Source organism: Petromyzon marinus, chromosome 77, assembly GCF_048934315.1.
Source record: "Petromyzon marinus isolate PM22_M1 ecotype Great Lakes invasive population chromosome 77, UKy_Petmar_22M1.pri1.0, whole genome shotgun sequence".
Taxonomy (NCBI): domain Eukaryota; kingdom Metazoa; phylum Chordata; class Hyperoartia; order Petromyzontiformes; family Petromyzontidae; genus Petromyzon; species Petromyzon marinus.
This window is the reverse complement of record NC_133743.1, coordinates 5535130-5557691: the sequence shown is the minus strand read 5'-3', so window position 1 is coordinate 5557691 and position 22562 is coordinate 5535130. Positions and strand designations below refer to the sequence as shown.

At 56.6% G+C, this 22562-nt stretch overlaps 1 protein-coding gene across 1 annotated transcript in view; it reads right to left on the bottom strand.

Annotated features, from left to right (window-relative positions):
• The window catches only part of KIF22 (kinesin family member 22), a 45434-nt gene extending 24190 nt beyond the window's left edge, over nt 1-21244 (bottom strand). The window contains exons 1-9 of the mRNA XM_076056756.1: nt 21137-21244; nt 19752-20070; nt 18622-18752; nt 17849-17994; nt 14481-14807; nt 11606-11715; nt 6195-6315; nt 4983-5136; nt 4086-4197 (exon numbers count right to left, since the gene is read on the bottom strand). Coding sequence (XP_075912871.1) covers nt 4086-4197; nt 4983-5136; nt 6195-6315; nt 11606-11715; nt 14481-14807; nt 17849-17994; nt 18622-18752; nt 19752-20068 — 1418 coding nt within the window. The 5' untranslated portion in view covers nt 20069-20070; nt 21137-21244. The remainder of the gene's footprint in view (nt 1-4085; nt 4198-4982; nt 5137-6194; nt 6316-11605; nt 11716-14480; nt 14808-17848; nt 17995-18621; nt 18753-19751; nt 20071-21136) is intronic.
• Between the last annotated feature and the right edge of the window lie 1318 nt (nt 21245-22562).

The following is a 22562-nucleotide window of genomic DNA, read 5'->3' as shown; positions in this document are numbered from 1 at the left end:
CGGGGAGAGACACACAGAGACGCGGGGAGAGACGCGGGGAGAGACACACAGAGGCATGGGGAGAGACACACAGAGACACGGGGAGAGACGCGGGGAGAGACGCGGGGTGAGACACGGGGTGAGACGCGGGGAGAGACACGGGGAGAGACACGGGGTGAGACACACAGAGACGCGGGGAGAGACACGGGGTGAGACACACAGAGACGCGGGGAGAGACACGGGGTGAGACACACAGAGACACGGGGAGAGACACGGGGAGAGACGCGGGGAGAGACACACAGAGACACGGGGAGAGACGCGGGGAGAGACACACATAGACGCGGGGAGAGACACGGGGTGAGACACACAGAGGCATGGGGAGAGACACACAGAGACGCGGGGAGAGACGCGGGGTGAGACACACAGAGACGCGGGGAGAGACACGGGGTGAGACACACAGAGACACGGGGAGAGACGCGGGGAGAGACGCGGGGAGAGACACACAGAGACACGGGGAGAGACACACAGAGACGCGGGGAGAGACGCGGGGAGAGACACACAGAGGCATGGGGAGAGACACACAGAGACACGGGGAGAGACGCGGGGAGAGACGCGGGGTGAGACACACAGAGACACGGGGAGAGACGCGGGGTGAGACACACAGAGACGCGGGGAGAGACGCGGGGAGAGACGCGGGGTGAGACACACAGAGACGCGGGGAGAGACACGGGGTGAGACACACAGAGACACGGGGAGAGACACACAGAGATGCGGGGAGAGACGCGGGGAGAGACACACAGAGGCATGGGGAGAGACACACAGAGACACGGGGAGAGACGCGGGGAGAGACGCGGGGTGAGACACACAGAGACACGGGGAGAGACGCGGGGTGAGACACACAGAGACACGGGGAGAGACACACAGAGACGCGGGGAGAGACGCGGGGAGAGACACACAGAGGCATGGGGAGAGACACACAGAGACACGGGGAGAGACGCGGGGAGAGACGTGGGGTGAGACACACAGAGACGCGGGGAGAGACACGGGGTGAGACACACAGAGACACGGGGAGAGACACACAGAGACGCGGGGAGAGACGCGGGGAGAGACACACAGAGGCATGGGGAGAGACGCGGGGAGAGACGCGGGGAGAGACACACAGAGACACGGGGAGAGACGCGGGGAGAGACGCGGGGAGAGACACACAGAGACACGGGGAGAGACACACAGAGACGCGGGGAGAGACGCGGGGAGAGACACACAGAGGCATGGGGAGAGACACACAGAGACACGGGGAGAGACGCGGGGAGAGACGCGGGGTGAGACACACAGAGACACGGGGAGAGACGCGGGGTGAGACACACAGAGACGCGGGGAGAGACGCGGGGAGAGACGCGGGGTGAGACACACAGAGACGCGGGGAGAGACACGGGGTGAGACACACAGAGACACGGGGAGAGACACACAGAGACGCGGGGAGAGACGCGGGGAGAGACACACAGAGGCATGGGGAGAGACACACAGAGACGCGGGGAGAGACGCGGGGTGAGACACACAGAGACACGGGGAGAGACGCGGGGTGAGACACACAGAGACACGGGGAGAGACACACAGAGACACGGGGAGAGACGCGGGGAGAGACGCGGGGAGAGACGCGGGGAGAGACGCGGGGAGAGACACAGAGACACGGGGTGAGACGCGGGGAGAGACACGGGGAGAGACACACAGAGACACGGGGAGAGACGCGGGGAGAGACGCGGGGAGAGACACACAGAGACACGGGGAGAGACACACAGAGACGCGGGGAGAGACGCGGGGAGAGACACACAGAGGCATGGGGAGAGACACACAGAGACACGGGGAGAGACGCGGGGAGAGACGCGGGGTGAGACACACAGAGACACGGGGAGAGACGCGGGGTGAGACACGGGGTGAGACACACAGAGACACGGGGAGAGACACACAGAGACACGGGGAGAGACGCGGGGAGAGACGCGGGGAGAGACGCGGGGAGAGACACACAGAGACACGGGGTGAGACGCGGGGAGAGACACGGGGAGAGACACACAGAGACACGGGGTGAGACGTGGGGAGAGACACGGGGTGAGACACACAGAGACACGGGGAGAGACGCGGGGAGAGACACGGGGTGAGACACACAGAGACACGGGAAGAGACACACAGAGACGCGGGGAGAGACGCGGGGAGAGACGCGGGGAGAGACGCGGGGTGAGACACACAGAGACACGGGGAGAGACACGGGGTGAGACACGGGGAGAGACGCAGGGTGAGACACACAGAGACACGGGGAGAGACACGGGGTGAGACGCGGGGAAAGACGCGGGGTGAGACACACAGAGACACGGGGAGAGACACGGGGTGAGACACGGGAGAGACACGGGGTGAGACACGGGGTGAGATACACACAGAGACGTGGGGTGAGATACACACAGAGACGCGGGGAGAGACGCGGGGAGAGACGCGGGGATAGACACGGGGTGAGACACGGGGTGAGATACACAGAGACACGGGGAGAGACACGGGGTGAGACACGGGAGAGACATGGGGTGAGACACGGGGTGAGATACACACAGAGACGTGGGGTGAGATACACACAGAGACATGGGGTGAGACACGGGGAGAGACACGGCGTGAGACACGGGGTGAGACACGGGGTGAGATACACAGAGACACGGGGAGAGACACGGGGTGAGACACGGGAGAGACACGGGGTGAGACACGGGGTGAGATACACACAGAGACGTGGGGTGAGATACACACAGAGACATGGGGTGAGACACGGGGAGAGACACGGCGTGAGACACGGGGTGAGATACACACAGAGACATGGGGTGAGACACGGGGAGAGACACGGGGTGAGACACGGGGAGAGACACGGGGTGAGACACGGGGTGAGACACGGGGAGAGACACGGGGTGAGACACGGGGTGAGACACGGGGTGAGATACATACAGAGACACGGGGTGAGACACACATACAGAGACGCGGGGTGAGATGCGGGGTGAGATACACACAGAGACACGGGGTGAGACACGGGGAGAGACACGGGGTGAGACACGGGGTGAGACACGGGTTGAGATACACACAGAGACACGGGGTGAGATACACACAGAGACGCGGGGTGAGATACACACAGAGACGCGGGGTGAGACACGGGGAGAGACACGGGGTGAGACACGGGGTGAGATACACACAGAGACACGGGGAGAGACACGGGGTGAGAAACGGGGTGAGACACGGGGTGAGACACACACAGAGACGCGGGGTGAGACACGGGGTGAGATACACAGAGACATGGGGTGAGACACGGGGTGAGATACACACAGAGACACGGGGTGAGACACGGGGAGAGACACGGGGTGAGACACGGGGTGAGATACAAACAGAGACACGGGGTAAGACACACACAGAGACGCGGGGTGAGACACACAGAGACACGGGGTGAGACACACATACAGAGACACACACACACACACACACAGAGAGACACACACACAGACACACACACAGACAGACACACACACACACATACAGAAACACGTATACACACAGACACATACAAAGACACACACAGAGAAACACACAGACACACACACACACACAGCGACACACACACAGAGATACACACACACACAGACACACACACACAGAGACACACATACACACACACAGACACACACACAGACACACACACACACACACAGATAGACACACACAGACACACACACACACACATAGACACGCACACACAGACACACACACACACAGAGACACACACACAGACACACACACAGAGAGACACAGACACACACACAGAGAGACACAGACACACACACAGAGAGACACAGACACACACACAGACACACACACACAGAGACACACACACACCCACACACACACACAGACACACACACACACAGAGAGACACACACACAGAGACACACACACACACAGAGACACACACACACACACAGACACACCCACACACACACACAGACACACACACAGACACACACACACAGACACACACACACAGACACACACACAGAGACACACACCGAGGTCCCCTCAGCCTCAACTCTCACCTGAGTAAGAAGGCTTGGGGTCGGGGTGGTTCCGGCTCCGCGTCTCTGCGTCTCTCCGCGTCTCTCCGCGTCTCCTCCTCCACAGGGCCACGCTTTGAGGGGACTGCGGGGGCTGGAGGGGTTCGTAATGGCCGTGTCGGAGACGCTAAGAGCCTGGGTTCAACACGGGGTCCGGGTGTCTCCCCCCCTCTCTCTCAGGGAAGTTGAGGGTGTGAGTGGGTGAGTGGGTGGGTGAGTGGGTGGGTGAGTGGGTGGGTGAGTGGGTGGGTGAGTGAGTGGGTGAGTGGGTGAGCGAGTGAGTGAGTGAGTGGGTGAGTGGGTGAGTGAGTGAGTGGGTGGGTGGGTGAGTGAGTGGGTGGGTGAGTGAGTGGGTGAGTGAGTGGGTGAGTGAGTGGGTGAGTGAGTGGGTGAGTGAGTGGGTGAGTGAGTGAGTGAGTGGGTGAGTGAGTGGGTGAGTGAGTGGGTGAGTGGGTGAGTGGGTGGGTGGGTGAGTGGGTGGGTGGGTGGGTGAGTGGGTGGGTGAGTGAGGGAGTGGGTGGGTGAGTGGGGTGGGTGAGTGGGTGGGTGAGTGAGGGAGTGGGTGAGTGAATGTGGTTGAGTGAGTGAGTGGGTGAGCAAGTGAGTGAGCTAGCTAGTGGTAGAGTGGGTGAGAGAGTGGGTGAGCAAGTGAGTGAGCTAGCTAGTGGTAGAGTGGGTGAGTGAGTGGGTGAGCAAATGAGTGAGCTAGCTAGTGGGTGAGTGAGTGCGTGGGTGGGAGGGCGAGCGAGCTATCTTGCGAGCGGGTGAACGAGCGGGTGAGCGAGCGGGTGAGCGAGCGGGTGAGCGAGCGGGTGAGCGAGCGGGTGAGCAAGCGGGTGAACGAGCGGATGAGCGAGTGAGTGAGCGAGCGCCACTCACCGGCAGGCTGCGGTGCTGAGTGAGTGAAGGGACGATTGACGATGCTCCTGGACTTGGCGGCGAAGTTGAGGGCGTTGAGGGAGTTGAAGTAGTGCGGAAGCTCGGGAGCAACGTTCGTGATGAGAACCGCATGTGCACTGCCGCCCAGCGAGTCCTGCACCCAGAGAGAGACTCACCAACTCACTCACCAACTCACTCACCTACTCACCAACTCACTCACCAACTCACTCACCTACTCACTCACTCACCAACTCACTCACCTACTCACCAACTCACTCACCTACTCACCAACTCACTCACCAACTCACTCACATACTCACTCACCTACTCACCAACTCACTCACCAACTCACTCACCAACTCACTCACCTACTCACTCACTCACCTACTCACCAACTCACTCACCAACTCACTCACATACTCACTCACCTACTCACCAACTCACTCACCAACTCACTCACCAACTCACTCACCTACTCACCAACTCACTCACCAACTCACTCACCTACTCACCAACTCACTCACCACCTCACTCACATACTCACTCACCTACTCACCAACTCACTCACCAACTCACTCACCTACTCACCAACTCACTCACCTACTCACTCACCTACTCACTCACCTACTCACTCACCTACTCACCTACTCACTCACCTACTCACTCACCTACTCACTCACACACTCACTCACACACTCACTCACCTACTCACCAACTCACTCACCTACTCACTCACTCACCAACTCACTCACCTACTCAATCACCTACTCACCAACTCACTCACCTACTCACTCACCTACTCACTCACCTACTCACTCACTCACACACTCACCTACTCACTTGCTCACCTACTCACTCACACACTCACCTACTCACTCACTCACCTACTCACCTACTCACACACTGACACACACAGTGACACACACAGTGAGACACACACACAGTGACACACACACACAGTGACACACAGTGAGACACACACACACAGTGACACACAGTGAGACACACACACACAGTGACACACACACACAGTGACACACACACAGTGACACACACACAGTGACACACAGTGACACACACACACACACAGTGACACACACACAGTGACACACACACACACAGTGACACACACACACACAGTGACACACACACTGACACACACAGTGACACACACTCACACTGACACAGTGAGACACAGGGAAGGGAGGGGACCTGCAGCAGTCGCGTTAGTTTGCTGTCCCTGAACGGGACTCGTGCGGAGCCGCTGTTGAGGGCGTCCACCACCTTGCTGAGCACGAGCAGAGAGCCGTTTATGGCGCCACTCTCCTTGAGCCTGGCTCACACAGTGACACACACAGACACAGGGACACACACAGACACAGTGACACACACAGACACAGTGACACACACACAGACACACACACAGTGACACACACAGTGAGACACACAGACACACACACAGTGACACACACACAGACACACACACAGTGACACACACACAGTGACACACACACAGACACACACACACAGACACACACACACACACAGTGACACACACACAGTGACACACACACTGAGACACACACACACAGACACACACACTGAGACACACACACACACAGTGAGACACACACACACACACACAGACACACACACACTGAGACCACACACACTGAGACACGCACACACTGAGACACACACACTGAGACCACACACAGAGACACACAGACACACACAGACACTGAGACACACACACACAGACACACACACTGAGACACACACACACAGACACACAGAGACACACACACAGACACACACAGTGACACACACACAGTGAGACAGACACACACACAGACACACACACTGAGACACACACACAGACACACACACACACTGAGACACACACACAGACACACAGAGACACACACACTGAGACACACACACAGACACACACACAGACACACACAGTGACACACACACACAGAGACAGACACACACTGAGACACACACACAGACACACACACAGAGACACACACACACACACACACTGAGACACACACAGTGACACACACAACAACAACAACAACCGCCATTCGCCACTAAGTGGCGGTGACGTCACCACGATGCTTGTGCCAGGCTATGTGCACCCTGAGGCCACGTGAAGTGTCGAACGCCCGCTGGCAGGAGGGTCACGGGGCAGACCCAGGTGGCCACGGGTCGACTGACTGAGATGACTGGCTGATGCACCACCTGTGCCCCCTACTGTGCCAACCTGCTGTGCTTTAGCCACCCGGCGCTCCGCTCGCTGTTGTGAGCGTCGCTCCTCCGCCCTCCGTTGTTGTTGGAGGGCGACTGCCTCCAACTGCCCAGTAGCATCCTTCACGAGCCTCCTCCAACAGAGGCCGATCTTGACACCGCGGTACCAGTCATCGGCAAGTCCACTCAGCTCCACGTCCTCCTGTACCACATCACTCCATCTCTTCTCTAGCCCGTGCCGCGCCCGCTTAGCCCCCTCAATCCGGCCAAACAAAAGCTGTTTCGGCATGCGGTGGCTGGGCATGCGGGCTACATGACCCAGCCATCGCAGCCTTGCCTGCCGGGAGGAGCTCACGATGGGACCCTGCCCAGATCTTTCAAGGATTTGTGAGCTCCCTCACACAATCCAGTCTGGTTAAACCCAGGATGGATCGTAGGCAGGCCAGCCTAAATGTTTCTAACCGGCGAAGATGTTCCATTAGGGGGGTCCACGTTTCGCAAGCGTAGAGAAGGGAGGAATGACCGTGGCCGAGAAGACCTGAAGCTTAGTGCGGAGCGACAGACCAGGTAGCTTCCACACAGCGTTACGCAACCGATGAAAAGATATTGCCGCTCGACTGATTCGGAGTGAGACCTCTGCTGTTAAACTGGAGCCAGTCATAAGCACACTGCCCAGGTATTGGAAACTCTCCACTCTCTCCACAACTGCCCCATCACCGATTGGGAGTTGTGGGGGTGGAGTGTCCGATGGTACAAAATACCCAGGCAGGTGCTTAGTTTTGGTGGGGCTGATGGTAAGGCCCCACCTCTTAGTGGCACGCTCCAGTCTCAGCAGCAGCGTCTCCAACTCCTCCTCTGACTGAGCAGCTATTACCAAGTCATCAGCATACATAACGTGGTTGAGCAATAGGGAGCCATCCCTTGACCGCACCCGGGCATCGATTAGCCTCCCATTATATCTGTACCATATGGAGATTCCCCCGGTACAGCTATTGAAGGCTTCACGAACTACGTGGTCAAAATAGATGTTAAATAATGTTGGGAGCCAGAGGACATCCCTGTCGCACCCCAAGGTGTACAGGGAATGGCTCTGACTCCCGGCCACGTAGTTTTTACCCGGGCCCGCTCACCATCATGAAGGTCCTTAATGATCGTGAGCAGAGGGTCAGGTACTCCAAAAGCACGAAGAACGACCCAGAGCCCAGGCCTACTGATGGTATCATAGGCCTTGACCAGGTCAATAAAGCAGAGATGTAGGTCTTGTTGGAATTCCCTACACTCTGCTGTAGCAGACGGACAGAAAATATGGCATCTGTGCAGGACCGCCCTTTCCTGAAACCGCATTGGGGCTCCGCAAGCCTCTCCTCAGCGTGCCTGGCAAGGCGATGCTGAATAATCCTTGCCAGGACCTTTCCCGGCACACTGAGGAGTGAGATGCCCCTGTAGTTGTTACAGTCTGTGCGGTCCCCCTTCTTAAAAAGGGGGACCACCAGGGCATCCTTCCAATCCTGCGGAACCCGTCCAGTGGTCCAGACTGTTGTTATGATGTCATATAGGGCAGTCTGTGCACAAACGCCACCCTCCCTCAGCATTTCGCTTGGGAGATCATCTCTGCCCGCTGCCTTTCCTGGTCTCAGACTCCGGATCGCCTTCAATACTTCCTCAGCAGATGGCACCTCAGCCAGCCACTCACAGGGGATGACTTCATCCAATATTTGAGGCACCGCAGCCTCAGCAGGGTCATCCTCACTTTGTGCCACGATGTTTTCCTGGCTGTGGGATTTTCCCTCCCCCCAGGACCTCACAGAAATGCTCAGCAAATCTGCGAACCTGTTCCTGGGGGTCGGAAATTGGATCACCGTTTTTTTCCCCTAATGATGGTAATAGGTGTGGCGCTGCAGGTTACTTTTTTGATGGAGTTAAATAGCGATTTGTGATCACGGGCCACTGAGGCAGACTCCATCTCCTCAGCAACCCGCGACCACCACCCATCCTTGCAGCGCCTCACGGCTCTCCGAACCTCCGAGCGAAGGCTGCGGTAAGCCTCCTCATTCTCTGACGTGGGATTCTGTAGCCGATGACAGTGGGCCTGTCGCTTTTTCTCAACCATCCTGAACAACTCCTCTGTCATCCAGGGTGTCTGGGGAGGTCTGGACCGCGTACCCAAAGCAGCCATTGCAGCTGCATGAGTCACAGTCCTAAACCTCGCCCATTACCCTCGACATCAGGAGGAGTCGGGGACGATGCCAATCCCAGCCGCAAGCGATGATGAAATTCTCGCTTGCAACTTTCATCAGATAACTGAGACCAGGCCACTTTAGGTTGGAATGGGGTCCTGGGTGTACACCCACCACCGGAGTGGAAGAATGGCAGGCGCATCTTACAGATGACTAGTCGATGGTCAGAGGGCAGATCAGCTCCACGGTAGGTCCTGGTGTCAAGGACATGGGCTCGCATTCGCTGGTCCGTCACTATGTAGTCCAGCAGATGTTCTTGCTTGGACCCGGCATGCATCCATGATGTTGTGTGGATGCGCCGATGCCGGAACAGCGTGTTGGTAATTACAAGCCCATGGGCTGCACAAAAATCTAGCAGCCTCCTACCATTGTTATTGAGCTGATCTGGCCCATGCCCTCCAATCACTCCAGACCAGGTGCCAGTATCATGACCAACTCGGGCATTGAAGTCACCCAACATGATGACTCTATCCCGAGGGGCCACTTTAGCCAGCACCTGTGACAGGAGGTCATAGAAGGCATCTGACTCATCGGCTTTGCCTGCATCCCTCCACGGATGTTCATCTTCGGTGGGGGCATAAGTAACCACGACCACCATTCCTCGCCTCCGGTTGATGGGAAGGCGAGCCCAAAGTAGCCTGGGGCTTACAGCTTCCCACACCTCACCGCCACGCTCCCACGCCCCCTTCATTCTTTTGTTCAAAAGAAGACCCACACCCTGTTGTTTGGCAGTCTGCTGCCCCGAGTAGAGGACTGTCCACCCCTCATGGTGGCAGGAGCCAGAGCCGGTCCACCGGACCTCCTGAATGCCGCATAGATCCAGGCGGTACCGGTCCAGCTCCCGACAGAGGAGTGGCAGCCTCTCCTCTGCAGTGAGCGTTCGAACATTCCACGTGGCCACCCGTAGTGGCTTTTCGTTGTTTCTGGAGTAGCCCCGAGGGTAGGTATTCAATCTCCTGGCTCCGCCAATTGGGGTTTGGCCAGGAGACGTCATAGACGCCTGGCCCCCCGGGGCCTCCGGCACAAGCTTAGTTGTTACAACTTTAATTCGTGGTTTTGTGGTAATTAATTGAAGGTGGAGGGGTTACCAGCCCCTCGCACCCGTCCAGAGCCCCCGTTTAGCCCCTGTGGTGGACACATATGCCATGAGGGGAGGAGCCAATCAAAATTGGAACTCCCCCCACAGCACTGTCCACGACAGAGTTGCCCGTCCGGCACCGCGAGGAGGTAGGGGGTTGTTTTGCCGGACACACACACACACACAGTGACACACACACACAGACACACACTGAGACACACACACAGAGACACACACACTGAGACACACACACAGACACATACACACACACAGACACACACAGACACACACAGACACACAGATATACACACAGACACCCACAGACACACACACACCCCCAGACACACACACACTGAGACACACACAGAGACAAACACACACATACACACTGACACACACACAGACACCCACAGACAGATGTACAGACACACAGATACACACACAGACACCCACAGACACACACACACACACACCGAGACACACAGAGACACACATACACAGACACACTGAGACACGCACAGACACACAGACACCGAGACATACACAGAGACACACAGAGAGAGACACACACAGACACACTGACACACACACAGACACCCTGACACACACACAGACACATATGCATGTGTGTGTGTGTGTCACTCCCACGTGTGTGTGTGTGTGTGTGTCACTCCCACGTGTGTGTGTGTCACTCCCACGTGTGTGTGTGTGTGTGTGTCACTCCCACGTGTGTGTGTGTGTCACTCCCACGTGTGTGTGTGTCACTCCCACGTGTGTGTGTGTGTCACTCCCACGTGTGTGTGTGTGTCACTACCACGTGTGTGTGTGTGTGTGTGTCACTCCCACGTGTGTGTGTGTGTCACTCCCACGTGTGTGTGTGTGTCACTCCCACGTGTGTGTGTGTGTCACTACCACGTGTGTGTGTGTGTCACTACCACGTGTGTGTGTGTGTGTGTCACTCCCACGTGTGTGTGTGTGTGTGTGTCACTCCCACGTGTGTGTGTGTGTGTGTGTCACTCCCACGTGTGCCACTGCCGCGGTGTGCCACCGACCGGATGCCCATGTTGCCGGTGCGCCGGTTGTCCTCGGATCCGGCGAGGTCGATGAGGTAGAGCTTGCCTAGCAGCGTGCGGTACGGTGCCCGCTGTTCTGACTTTACCACCTGTCTCACCACACACAGGTACACACACAGGTACACACACACACACAGGTACACACACAGGTACACACACAGGTACACACACACACACAGTTACACACAGTTACACACACACACAGTTACACACAGTTACACACACACACACAGTTACACACAGTTACACACACAGTTACACACACAGGTACACACACAGGTACACACACAGGTACACACAGTTACACACACACAGTTACACACACACACACACACAGGTACACACAGTTACACACACAGGTACACACACAGGTACACACACAGGTACACACAGTTACACACACACAGTTACACACACACACACACAGTTACACACAGTTACACACACACACACAGGTACACACACACAGTTACACACACACAGGTACACACACACAGTTACACACACACACAGGTACACACACAGTTACACACAGTTACACACACACACACAGGTACACACACACACACACAAGTACACACACACACAGGTACACACACACAGTTACACACACACACAGGTACACACACACACAGGTACACACACAGTTACACACACACACACAGGTACACACACAGGTACACACACACACGCAGTTACACACACACACACAGGTACACACACACAGTTACACACACACAGTTACACACAGGTACACACACAGTTACATACACACAGTTACACACACACACAGGTACATACACACACACACACACACAGGTACACACACAGTTACACACACACACACACAGGTACACACACAGTTACACACGCAGTTACACACACACACAGTTACATACACACACACACACAGTTACACACACAGTTACACACACACGTACACACAGTTACACACACACAGTTACACACACAGTTACACACACACACACAGTTACACACACAGTTACACACACACACAGTTACACACACACAGTTACACACACACACAGTTACACACACACGTACACACAGTTACACACACACAGTTACACACACAGGTACACACACACTGGTACACACACACACAGTTACACACACACACGTACACACACACAGTTACACACACACAGTTACACACACACACACAGTTACACACACACGTACACACACACAGTTACACACACACAGTTACACACAGACACACAAGTACACACACAGGTACACACACAGTTACACACACACAGTTACACACACACACAGGAACACACACATAGTTACACACACAGGTACACACACACACCAACAACAACCGCCATTCGCCACTAAGTGGCGGTGATGTCACCACGACGCTTGTGCCAGGCCATGTGCACCTTGAGGCCACGTGAAGTGTCGAACGCCCGCTGGCAGGAGGTCACGGGGCAGACCCAGGTGCCACGGGTCGACTGACTGAGATGACTGGCTGATGCACCACCTGTGCCCCCTACTGTGCCAACCTGCTGTGCTTTAGCCACCCGGCGCTCCGCTCGTTGTTGTGAGCGTCGCTCCTCCGCCCTCCGTTGTTGTTGGAGGGCGAATGCCAACTGCCTAGCAGCATCCTTCACGAGCCTCCTCCAGAGGCCAATCTTGACACTGCTGGTACAGGTCATGGGCAAGTCCACTCAGCTCCACGTCCTCCTGTACCACATCACTCCATCTCTTCTCTAGCCCATGCCACGCCCGTTTAGCCCCCTCGATCCGGCCGAACAAAAGCTGTTTCAGCATGCGGTGGCTGAGCATGCGGGCTACATGACCCAGCCAACGCAGCCTTGCCCGCCGGAGGAGCTCACCGATGGGACCTTGCCCAGATCTTTCAAGGATTTGTGAGCTCCTCACACAATCCAGCCTGGTTAAACCCAGGATGGATCGTAGGCAGGCCAGCCTAACTGTTTCTAACTGGCGTAGAGAAGGGAGGAAATCACTGTGGCCGAGAAGACCTGAAGCTTAGTGCGGAGCGACAGACCAGGTAGCTTCCACACAGCGTTACGCAACCGATGAAAAGATATTGCCGCTCGACTGATTCGGAGTGAGACCTCTGCTGTCAAACCGAAGCCGGTCACCACCACGTACACACACACACAAACGTACACACGTACGCACGTACGCACACACACGCACGCACACAACTCCTTCTCTTCTTCTCACCCTCTCCCCCTCCCGCTCGCCCTCTCCCTCACAATCACCTCCTCACCCCCCTCACCCCCTCACCTCCTCACCCTCTCCCACTCCCTCACAATCAACTCCTCACCCCCTCACCCTCTCCCTCACAATCAACTCCTCACCCTTCCTCACCTCCTCACCTCCTCACCTCCTCACCCCCCTCTCCTCCTCACCCTCTCCCCCCTCGCCCTCTCCCTCACAATCAACTCCTCACCCTTCCTCACCTCCTCACCTCCTCACCCCCCCCCTCACAATCAACTCCTCACCACCCCCCTCCCCCCCTCACTCACAATCAACTCCTCACCACCCCCCTCCCCCCCTCACCCTCTCCCTCACAATCAACTCCTCATCACCCCCCTCACCTCCTCACCCCCCTCACCCTCACCCCCTCACCTCCTCACCCTCGCCCTCGCCCTCACAATCAACTCCTCACCACCCCCCTCACCCCCCTCACCTCCTCACCCCCCTCACCCCCCTCTCCTCCTCACCCTCTCCCCCCTCACCCCCCCCCCCCTCACAATCAACTCCTCACCACCCCCCTCACCCCCTCTCCACCCCCCACCTCCCCCCCACCCTCCCCCCCACCCCCTCCACCCCCCCCTCCACCCCCCACGCTGGCCTTGAGCAGCAGGATGGAGTGCGAGCGGCTGGAGCGGGCGTTGAGGGCCGTGGACGCCGTCGTGCGGCGCTCCGTGGCAGGCAGGAAGTGGCGCTCAAAGTCACGGAATCCGGAGAGCGGCCGCTCGCTCAGACCCGGCACGAGCATGGAGCCGGCGCCATCCTGGCGGATGGCCAGGTCCCCGCCACCACCACCAACACCACCACCACCGCCACCACCGCCACCACCGCCACCACCGCCACCACCGCCACCACCGCCACCACCGCCACCGCTCCTGCCACCGCTCCTGCCACCGCCGCCGTGCTGCGGGATGAGGAGGTCGAGTACCTGGTGGTGGTGGGGGTGGGTGGGTGGGAGGGTGGGGGGGTGGGTGGGAGGGTGGGTGAGTGGGTGGGTGGGAGAGTGGGTGGGTGAGTGGGTGAGTGAGTGGGTGGGTGGGTGGGTGAGTGAGTGGGTGGGTGGGTGAGTGAGTGGGGGAGTGGGTGAGTGGGTGAGTGAATGATTGGGTGGGGGAGTGGGTGGGCGGGGTGGGTGGGTGGGTGGGGAGGTGAGAGGTGTGGGTGGGTGGGAGGGTGAGTGTGTGAGAGATAGAGAGAGAGTGAGTGAGTGAGTGATTGGGTGAGTGAGTGGGTGGGTGGGTGAGTGATTGAGTGGGTGGGTGAGTGAGTGAGTGAGAGAGAGAGAGTGGGTGGGTGAGTGGGTGGGGGAGTGATTGAGTGAGTGAGTGGGGGAGTGGGTGAGGGAGTGGGTGAGTGAGTGAGTGAGTGGGTGAGTGGGTGGGTGGGTGGGTGAGTGAGTGGGTGGGTGAGTGGGTGAGTGGGTGGGTGGGTGAGTGAGTGAGAGCGAGAGAGAAAGAGTGGGTGAGTGAGTGGGTGAGTGAGTGAGTGGGTGAGTGAGTGATTGGGTGGGTGAGTGGGTGGGTGAGTGGATGGGTGGGTGGGTGGGTGAGTGAGTGAGAGCGAGAGAGAAAGAGTGAGTGAGTGAGTGGGTGGGGGAGTGGGTGGGTGAGTGAGTGGGTGGGGGAGTGGGTGGGTGGGTGAGTGAGTGGGTGAGTGAGTGGGTGAGTGAGTGGGTGGGTGCGTGGGTGAGTGAGTGGGTGAGTGGGTGAGTGAGTGAGTGGGTGAGTGGGTGGGTGAGTGGGTGAGTGGGTGGGTGAGTGAGTGAGTGGTTGAGTGAGTGGGTGGGTGGGTGGGTGAGTGAGTGAGTGAGGGAGTGAGAGAGAGTGGGTGAGTGAGTGGGTGAGTGAGTGGGTGGGGGAGTGGGTGGGGGAGTGGGTGGGAGGGTGGGTGGGTGTGTGAGTGGGTGAGTGAGTGGGTGAGTGGGTGAGTGAGTGAGTGGGTGGGTGGGTGAGTAAGTGGGTGAGTGAGTGGGTGGGTGAGTGAGTGAGTGGTTGAGTGAGTGGGTGGGTGAGTGAGTGAGAGAGAGAGTGGGTGAGTGAGTGGGTGGGGGAGTGATTGAGTGAGTGAGTGGGGGAGTGGGTGGGGGAGTGGGTGGGAGGGTGGGTGGGTGTGTGAGTGGGTGAGTGAGTGGGTGAGTGAGTGAGTGGGTGGGTGGGTGAGTAAGTGGGTGAGTGAGTGGGTGGGTGAGTGAGTGAGTGGTTGAGTGAGTGGGTGGGTGAGTGAGTGAGAGAGAGAGTGGGTGAGTGAGTGGGTGGGGGAGTGATTGAGTGAGTGAGTGGGGGAGTGGGTGGGGGAGTGGGTGAGTGAGTGAGTGAAAGAGAGAGTGGGTGAGTGAGTGGGGGAGTGGGTGAGTGGGAGAGTGGGTGGGTGGGTGGGTGAGTGAGTGAGTGGGTGAGTGAGTGGGTGGGTGGGTGGGTGAGTGAGTGGGTGAGTGAGTGAAAGAGAGAGAGAGTGGGTGAGTGGGGGAGTGGGTGAGTGGGTGAGTGAGTGGGTGAGTGAGTGGGTGGGGGAGTGGGTGAGTGAGTGGGTGAGTGAGTGAGTGGGTGAGTGAGTGATTGGGTGAGTGGGTGGGTGGGTGAGTGGATGGGTGGGTGGGTGGGTGAGTGAGTGAGAGCGAGAGAGAAAGAGTGGGTGAGTGAGTGGGTGGGGGAGTGGGTGGGTGAGTGAGTGGGTGGGGGGAGTGGGTGGGTGGGTGAGTGAGTGGGTGAGTGAGTGGGTGAGTGAGTGGGTGGGTGCGTGGGTGAGTGAGTGGGTGAGTGGGTGAGTGAGTGAGTGGGTGAGTGGGTGGGTGAGTGGGTGGGTGGGTGAGTGAGTGAGAGAGTGAGAGAGAGTGGGTGAGTGAGTGGGTGAGTGAGTGGGTGGGGGAGTGGGTGGGGGAGTGGGTGGGAGGGTGGGTGGGTGTGTGAGTGGGTGAGTGAGTGGGTGAGTGGGTGAGTGAGTGAGTGGGTGGGTGGGTGAGTAAGTGGGTGAGTGAGTGGGTGGGTGAGTGAGTGAGTGGTTGAGTGAGTGGGTGGGTGAGTGAGTGAGTGAGAGAGAGAGAGAGTGGGTGAGTGAGTGGGTGGGGGAGTGATTGAGTGAGTGAGTGGGGGAGTGGGTGGGGGAGTGGGTGAGTGAGTGAGTGAAAGAGAGAGTGGGTGAGTGAGTGGGGGAGTGGGTGAGTGGGAGAGTGGGTGGGTGGGTGGGTGAGTGAGTGAGTGGGTGAGTGAGTGGGTGGGTGGGTGGGTGAGTGAGTGGGTGAGTGAGTGAAAGAGAGAGAGAGTGGGTGAGTGGGGGAGTGGGTGAGTGAGTGGGTGGGGGAGTGGGTGAGTGAGTGGGTGAGTGAGTGGGTGAGTGAGTGATTGGGTGGGTGATTGGGTGGGTGGGTGAGTGGATGGGTGGGTGGGTGGGTGAGTGAGTGAGAGCGAGAGAGAAAGAGTGGGTGAGTGGGTGGGGGAGTGGGTGGGTGAGTGAGTGGGTGGGGGAGTGGGTGGGTGGGTGAGTGAGTGGGTGAGTGAGTGGGTGAGTGGGTGGGTGCGTGGGTGAGTGAGTGGGTGAGTGGTTGAGTGAGTGAGTGGGTGAGTGGGTGAGTGACTGGGTGAGTCGGTGAGTGGGGGAGTGGGTGGGTGAGTGGGTGGTTGAGTGAGTGAGTGGGTGAGTAGGTGGGTGAGTGAGTGGGTGGGTGAGTGGGTGGGTGAGTGAGTGGGTGGTTGAGTGGGTGGGTGAGTGCGTGAGTAGGTGGGTGAGTGAGTGAGTGAGTGGGTGAGTGGCTGAGTGAGTGACTGCGTGAGTGAGTGGGTGGGAGATTGAGTGAGTACGTGAGTGAGTGAGTGAGTGACTGAGTGAGTGAGTGAGTGGTTGAGTGAGTGACTGACTGAGTGACTGACTGACCGAGTGACTGGCCGAGTGTGTGGGCGAGTGTGCCGCTGTGGTGGTGCGGAGTGACCAGCCCTGGCACCCGTACCCCCACTCCCCTCCCGGTGCCCTCCTCACCTTCTCCTGGTAGATCTCCAGGTATGACATGGAGACACTGAACGAGGACTCCTCCTGCTCCCCCTTGAGGTCGCTGAACAGATCGCGGACGGCACGGGGGATCACGCCTGGCTCACTGGGGGTGCCCAGCATCGTGTGGGTCTTGCCTGGAGGCGCGGGGACACGGGGAGAGGCACGTGAGCGAGTATACTCACTCACAGGCATGTGAGTGAGTATAGTAGTGAGTGAGTGAGTGAGTAAACTAGTGAGTAAACTAGTGAGTAAACTAGTGAGTAAACTAGTGGTGAGTAAACTAGTGAGTAAACTAGTGAGTAAACTAGTGAGTGAGTATAGTAGTGAGTAAACTAGTAGTGAGTAAACTAGTGAGTAAACTAGTGAGTAAACTAGTGAGTATAGTAGTGAGTATACTAGTAAACTAGTGAGTAAACTAGTGAGTAAACTAGTGAGTGAGTGAGTAAACTAGTGAGTAAACTAGTGAGTAAACTAGTGAGTGAGTATAGTAGTGAGCAAACTAGTGAGCAAACTAGTGAGTGAATTAGTGAGTAAACTAGTGAGTAAACTAGTGAGTGAGTGAGTAAACTAGTGAGTAAACTAGTGAGTGAGTAAACTAGTGAGTAAACTAGTGAGTAAACTAGTGAGTGAGTAAACTAGTGAGTATAGTAGTGAGTGAGTGAGTAAACTAGTGAGTAAACTAGTGAGTGAGTAAACTAGTGGTGAGTAAACTAGTGAGTGAGTAAACTAGTGAGTAAACTAGTGAGTGAGTGAGTGAGTACCGGCGCCGGTGGGGCCGTAGGCCAGCACGCTGGCATTGTGTCCGTGCCGCACCACGTGCCGGATCACCGGGCGCACCGAGCCCCCGTAAACCTCCTCCTGGGTCGCACCGCCCCCGTGCAGGGAGTCGAACCTGCACCCAGTACGGCGGGGGGCATGCGGGGAGAGGCACACAGAGACAGTGAGACACGCGGGGAGAGACACGGGGGGAGACACGGGGGGGGAGACACGGGGAGAGGCACACAGAGACAGTGAGACACGCGGGGAGAGACACGGGGAGACACGGGGGGGGAGACACGCGGGGAGACACGTGGGGAGACACGGGGAGAGACACGGGGAGAGACACGGGGAGAGACACGGGGAGAGACACGCGGGGAGAGACGGGGGGAGAGACACGGGGAGACACGTGGGGAGAGACACGCGGAGAGACACGCGGGAAGAGACACAGGGAGACACGCGGAGAGACACACAGGGAGACACGCGGGGAGACACGGGGAGACACAGGGACACGTGGGGAGACACGTGGGGAGACACGTGGGGAGACACGGGGGGAGAGACGTGGGGAGACACGTGGGGAGACACGGGGAGACACAGGGACATGTGGGGAGACGCACAGGGACACACACACACACAGAGACAGGTGTGTCCCTGTGTGTGTCCCTGTGTGTGTCCCTGTGTGTGTCCCTGTGTGTGTCCCTGTGTGTGTCCCTGTGTGTGTGTGTGTCCCTGTGTGTGTGTCCCTGTGTGTGTGTGTGTCCCTGTGTGTGTGTGTGTCCCTGTGTGTGTGTGTCCCTGTGTGTGTGTGTGTGTCCCTGTGTGTGTGTGTGTGTCCCTGTGTGTGTGTCCCTGTGTGTGTGTGTGTCCCTGTGTGTGTGTCCCTGTGTGTGTCTGTGTGTGTCTGTGTGTGTCCCTGTGTGTGTGTGTCCCTGTGTGTGTCCCTGTGTGTGTCACTGTGTGTGTGTGTCTGTGTGTGTGTGTCCCTGTGTGTGTGTGTCCCTGTGTGTGTCCCTGTGTGTGTCACTGTGTGTGTGTGTCTGTGTGTGTGTGTCCCTGTGTGTGTGTGTCTCCCCACTCTCCCCATCTCTCTCTTCCCCTCCCCCCACCCCCGCCACCGCTCTCCCCACCGACTCACTCATAGTGCAGACTCTCATCCTTGTTCCTGTAGTTGAGGAACTCCAGCCTGCGGTGATCCAACACTCGCATGCACTCAGAGTCCTTGCTGCTGCTGCTGCTGGCATCACCACCACCAGCACCACCAGCACCACCACCACCAGCAGCAGCACCACCAGCACCACCACCAGCACCAGCCAGAGGTGGACGTACACGCACCACCACGTGCACACGGCTGCTGGTACCACCACCACCACCTGCACCACCACTACCACCACCACCACCGCCACCACCGCCACCACCACCGCCAGCGGAACAAGATGCAGATCTTCCCGCCATAGCTGACTTGCGAAGAACGAGGAAGACACCACCGGGCCAAAAACAACAACAGCAGCAGCAGCACAACAACATCAGTGACAACAACAACAACAATTATTATTAAACGGCAACAAACATTTTTGACTTAAAGCTTTCGTGACTGCAGGGATTCATCTTCTTGGTTCTTTGGGTAAAGTCACCACCACGTAGATGGGGAAACAATAAAGTAATAAAAATATAAAACAATAAAATTATTGTAAAATACAATTATTATTCTTGGTTCTTTGGGTAAAGTCACCACGTAGAAGGGAAACAATAACACAACTACTATAATACAACTATAACACAACTACTATAACACAACAACTATGAATACAACACAACTACTATAACACTACTATAACACAACTACTAACACAACAACTATAACACAACTATAACACAACAACTACTAACACAACTATAACACAACTAACACAACAACAACTAACACAACAACTATAACACAACAACCACTAACACAACAACTATAACACAACTACTAACACAACAACTATAACACAACAACAACAACTATAACACAACAACAACTATAACACAACAACAACTATAACACAACTATAACACAACAACTATAACACAACAACTATAACACAACTTCAACACAATTACTAACACAACTACTAACACAACAACTATAACACAACCACAACTACTAACACAACAACTATAACACAACTACTATAACACAACAACTAACACAACAACTATAACACAACCACAACTACTAACACAACAACTATAACACAACTATAACACAACAACCACCAGGTACTCATTTGAGGCTGAGTCGACCTAGGGGGTGGCCCGGGACCGGCCCAGAAACTCGCCACTTGGCGAGTTTCGACAGGTTCGTAGCGCTAACCGCGATATACACTAAGTTAGTTAGTAGTTGGGTACGCATTAAGACATCTAGCATCTTCTTTAAACGAACAAAACAAAACAAAAAATTAACATTTAGAAAAAAATGTTTTTTAACAAAATTTGTGAGGAGAAAAGATGATCAAAAAATAATCCCGCCAAACTCACCTCAACGCTCGGTCGGTATCCCAGCGCGCGCGAGCGTTACAACGCCTCGACCAATCAGCGCGAGGGGTGAAATTCAAATAGACCAATGAGAACGCGGGGAATCTTCCACCCCCACCCACCACCACCAACCACCGCCCCCACCTAAGACAATTAATTATTCATGAACGGTGGCCACGCCCGGTTTTCGGGAAGACGTCTTCCGGATTAGGAAGATACATTTTGGTATTCGGTAGATGTCTTCCGGAAGACGCTTCCGGAATAGGAAGACGTTTTAACGGAAAACGCTTGTTGGAATCGGAAACCGTCTTCGGTTTCAATAAAGATTTAAAAATAAAAAAATAAAAACATTTTAATTTCGCGTTTGAATGGAACAAAACATTTTTGACGGGAGGGGAGGATTAAAAAAAAAATTACCCGCCAACTCACCCTCGGCAAAAACGACGGTTTAAGAGCGCGCGACCGTTGCAACGCCTCCGACCAATCAGCGCGAGGCGCAAATTTCAAACGGACCAATAGGGACGCGGGGAATCTCCTCCCCCCCCCTCACAACCACCACCACCTACGCTAATTAATTATTCATGAGCGGTAGGTCACGTGGGTCTTCCGGAATACGTCTTCGGGAATGGGAAGGTATAATATTGAATTGGGAAGACGTCTTTCGGAAGCTGATTTTGAATTTGGTAGTGGGTGGTGTGTGGTCAGGACCGCCACGCCCGGCCGCCTTTGTCTCACCCTGCCCCCCCCAACCCAGCCCTAGTAACACTGTTTGGCAGTCTGCTGCCCCGAGTAGAGGGACTGTCCAACCCCTCACGGTGGCAGGAGCCAGAGCCGGTCCCACCGGACATCCTGAATGCCGCAGAGATCCAGGCGGTACCGGTCCAGCTCCCGACGGAGGAGTGGGCAGCCTCTCCTCCGCGGTGAGCGTTCGAACATTCCACGTGGCCACACGAAGTGGCTTTTCGTTGTTTCTGGAGGAGCCCCGAGGGTAGAGATTCAGTCTCCTGGCTCCGCCAAATTGGGGTTTGGCCAGGAGACGTCATAGACGCCTGTCCCCCCGGGGCCTCCGGCACAAGCTCATTAATTAGATATTTTTAACGTGGTTTAGTGGTAATATATTAAAAGGTGGAGGGGGTTAGCAGCCCCTCGCACCCGTCCAGAGCCCCCATTTAGCCGCTGTGGTGGTCACAGACGCTATGAGGGGAGAGGGCCAATCGGAATTGGCCCTCTCCCCCCACAGCACTGTCCACGAGAGCGTTGCCAGGTTCACAACACAACAACCGCCATTCGCCACTAAGTGGCGGTGACGTCACCACGACGCTTGTGCCAGGCCATGTGCACCTTGAGGCCACGTGAAGAGTCGAACGCCCGCTGGCAGGAGGTTACGGGGCAGACCCAGGTGCCACGGGTCGACTGAGATGACTGGCTG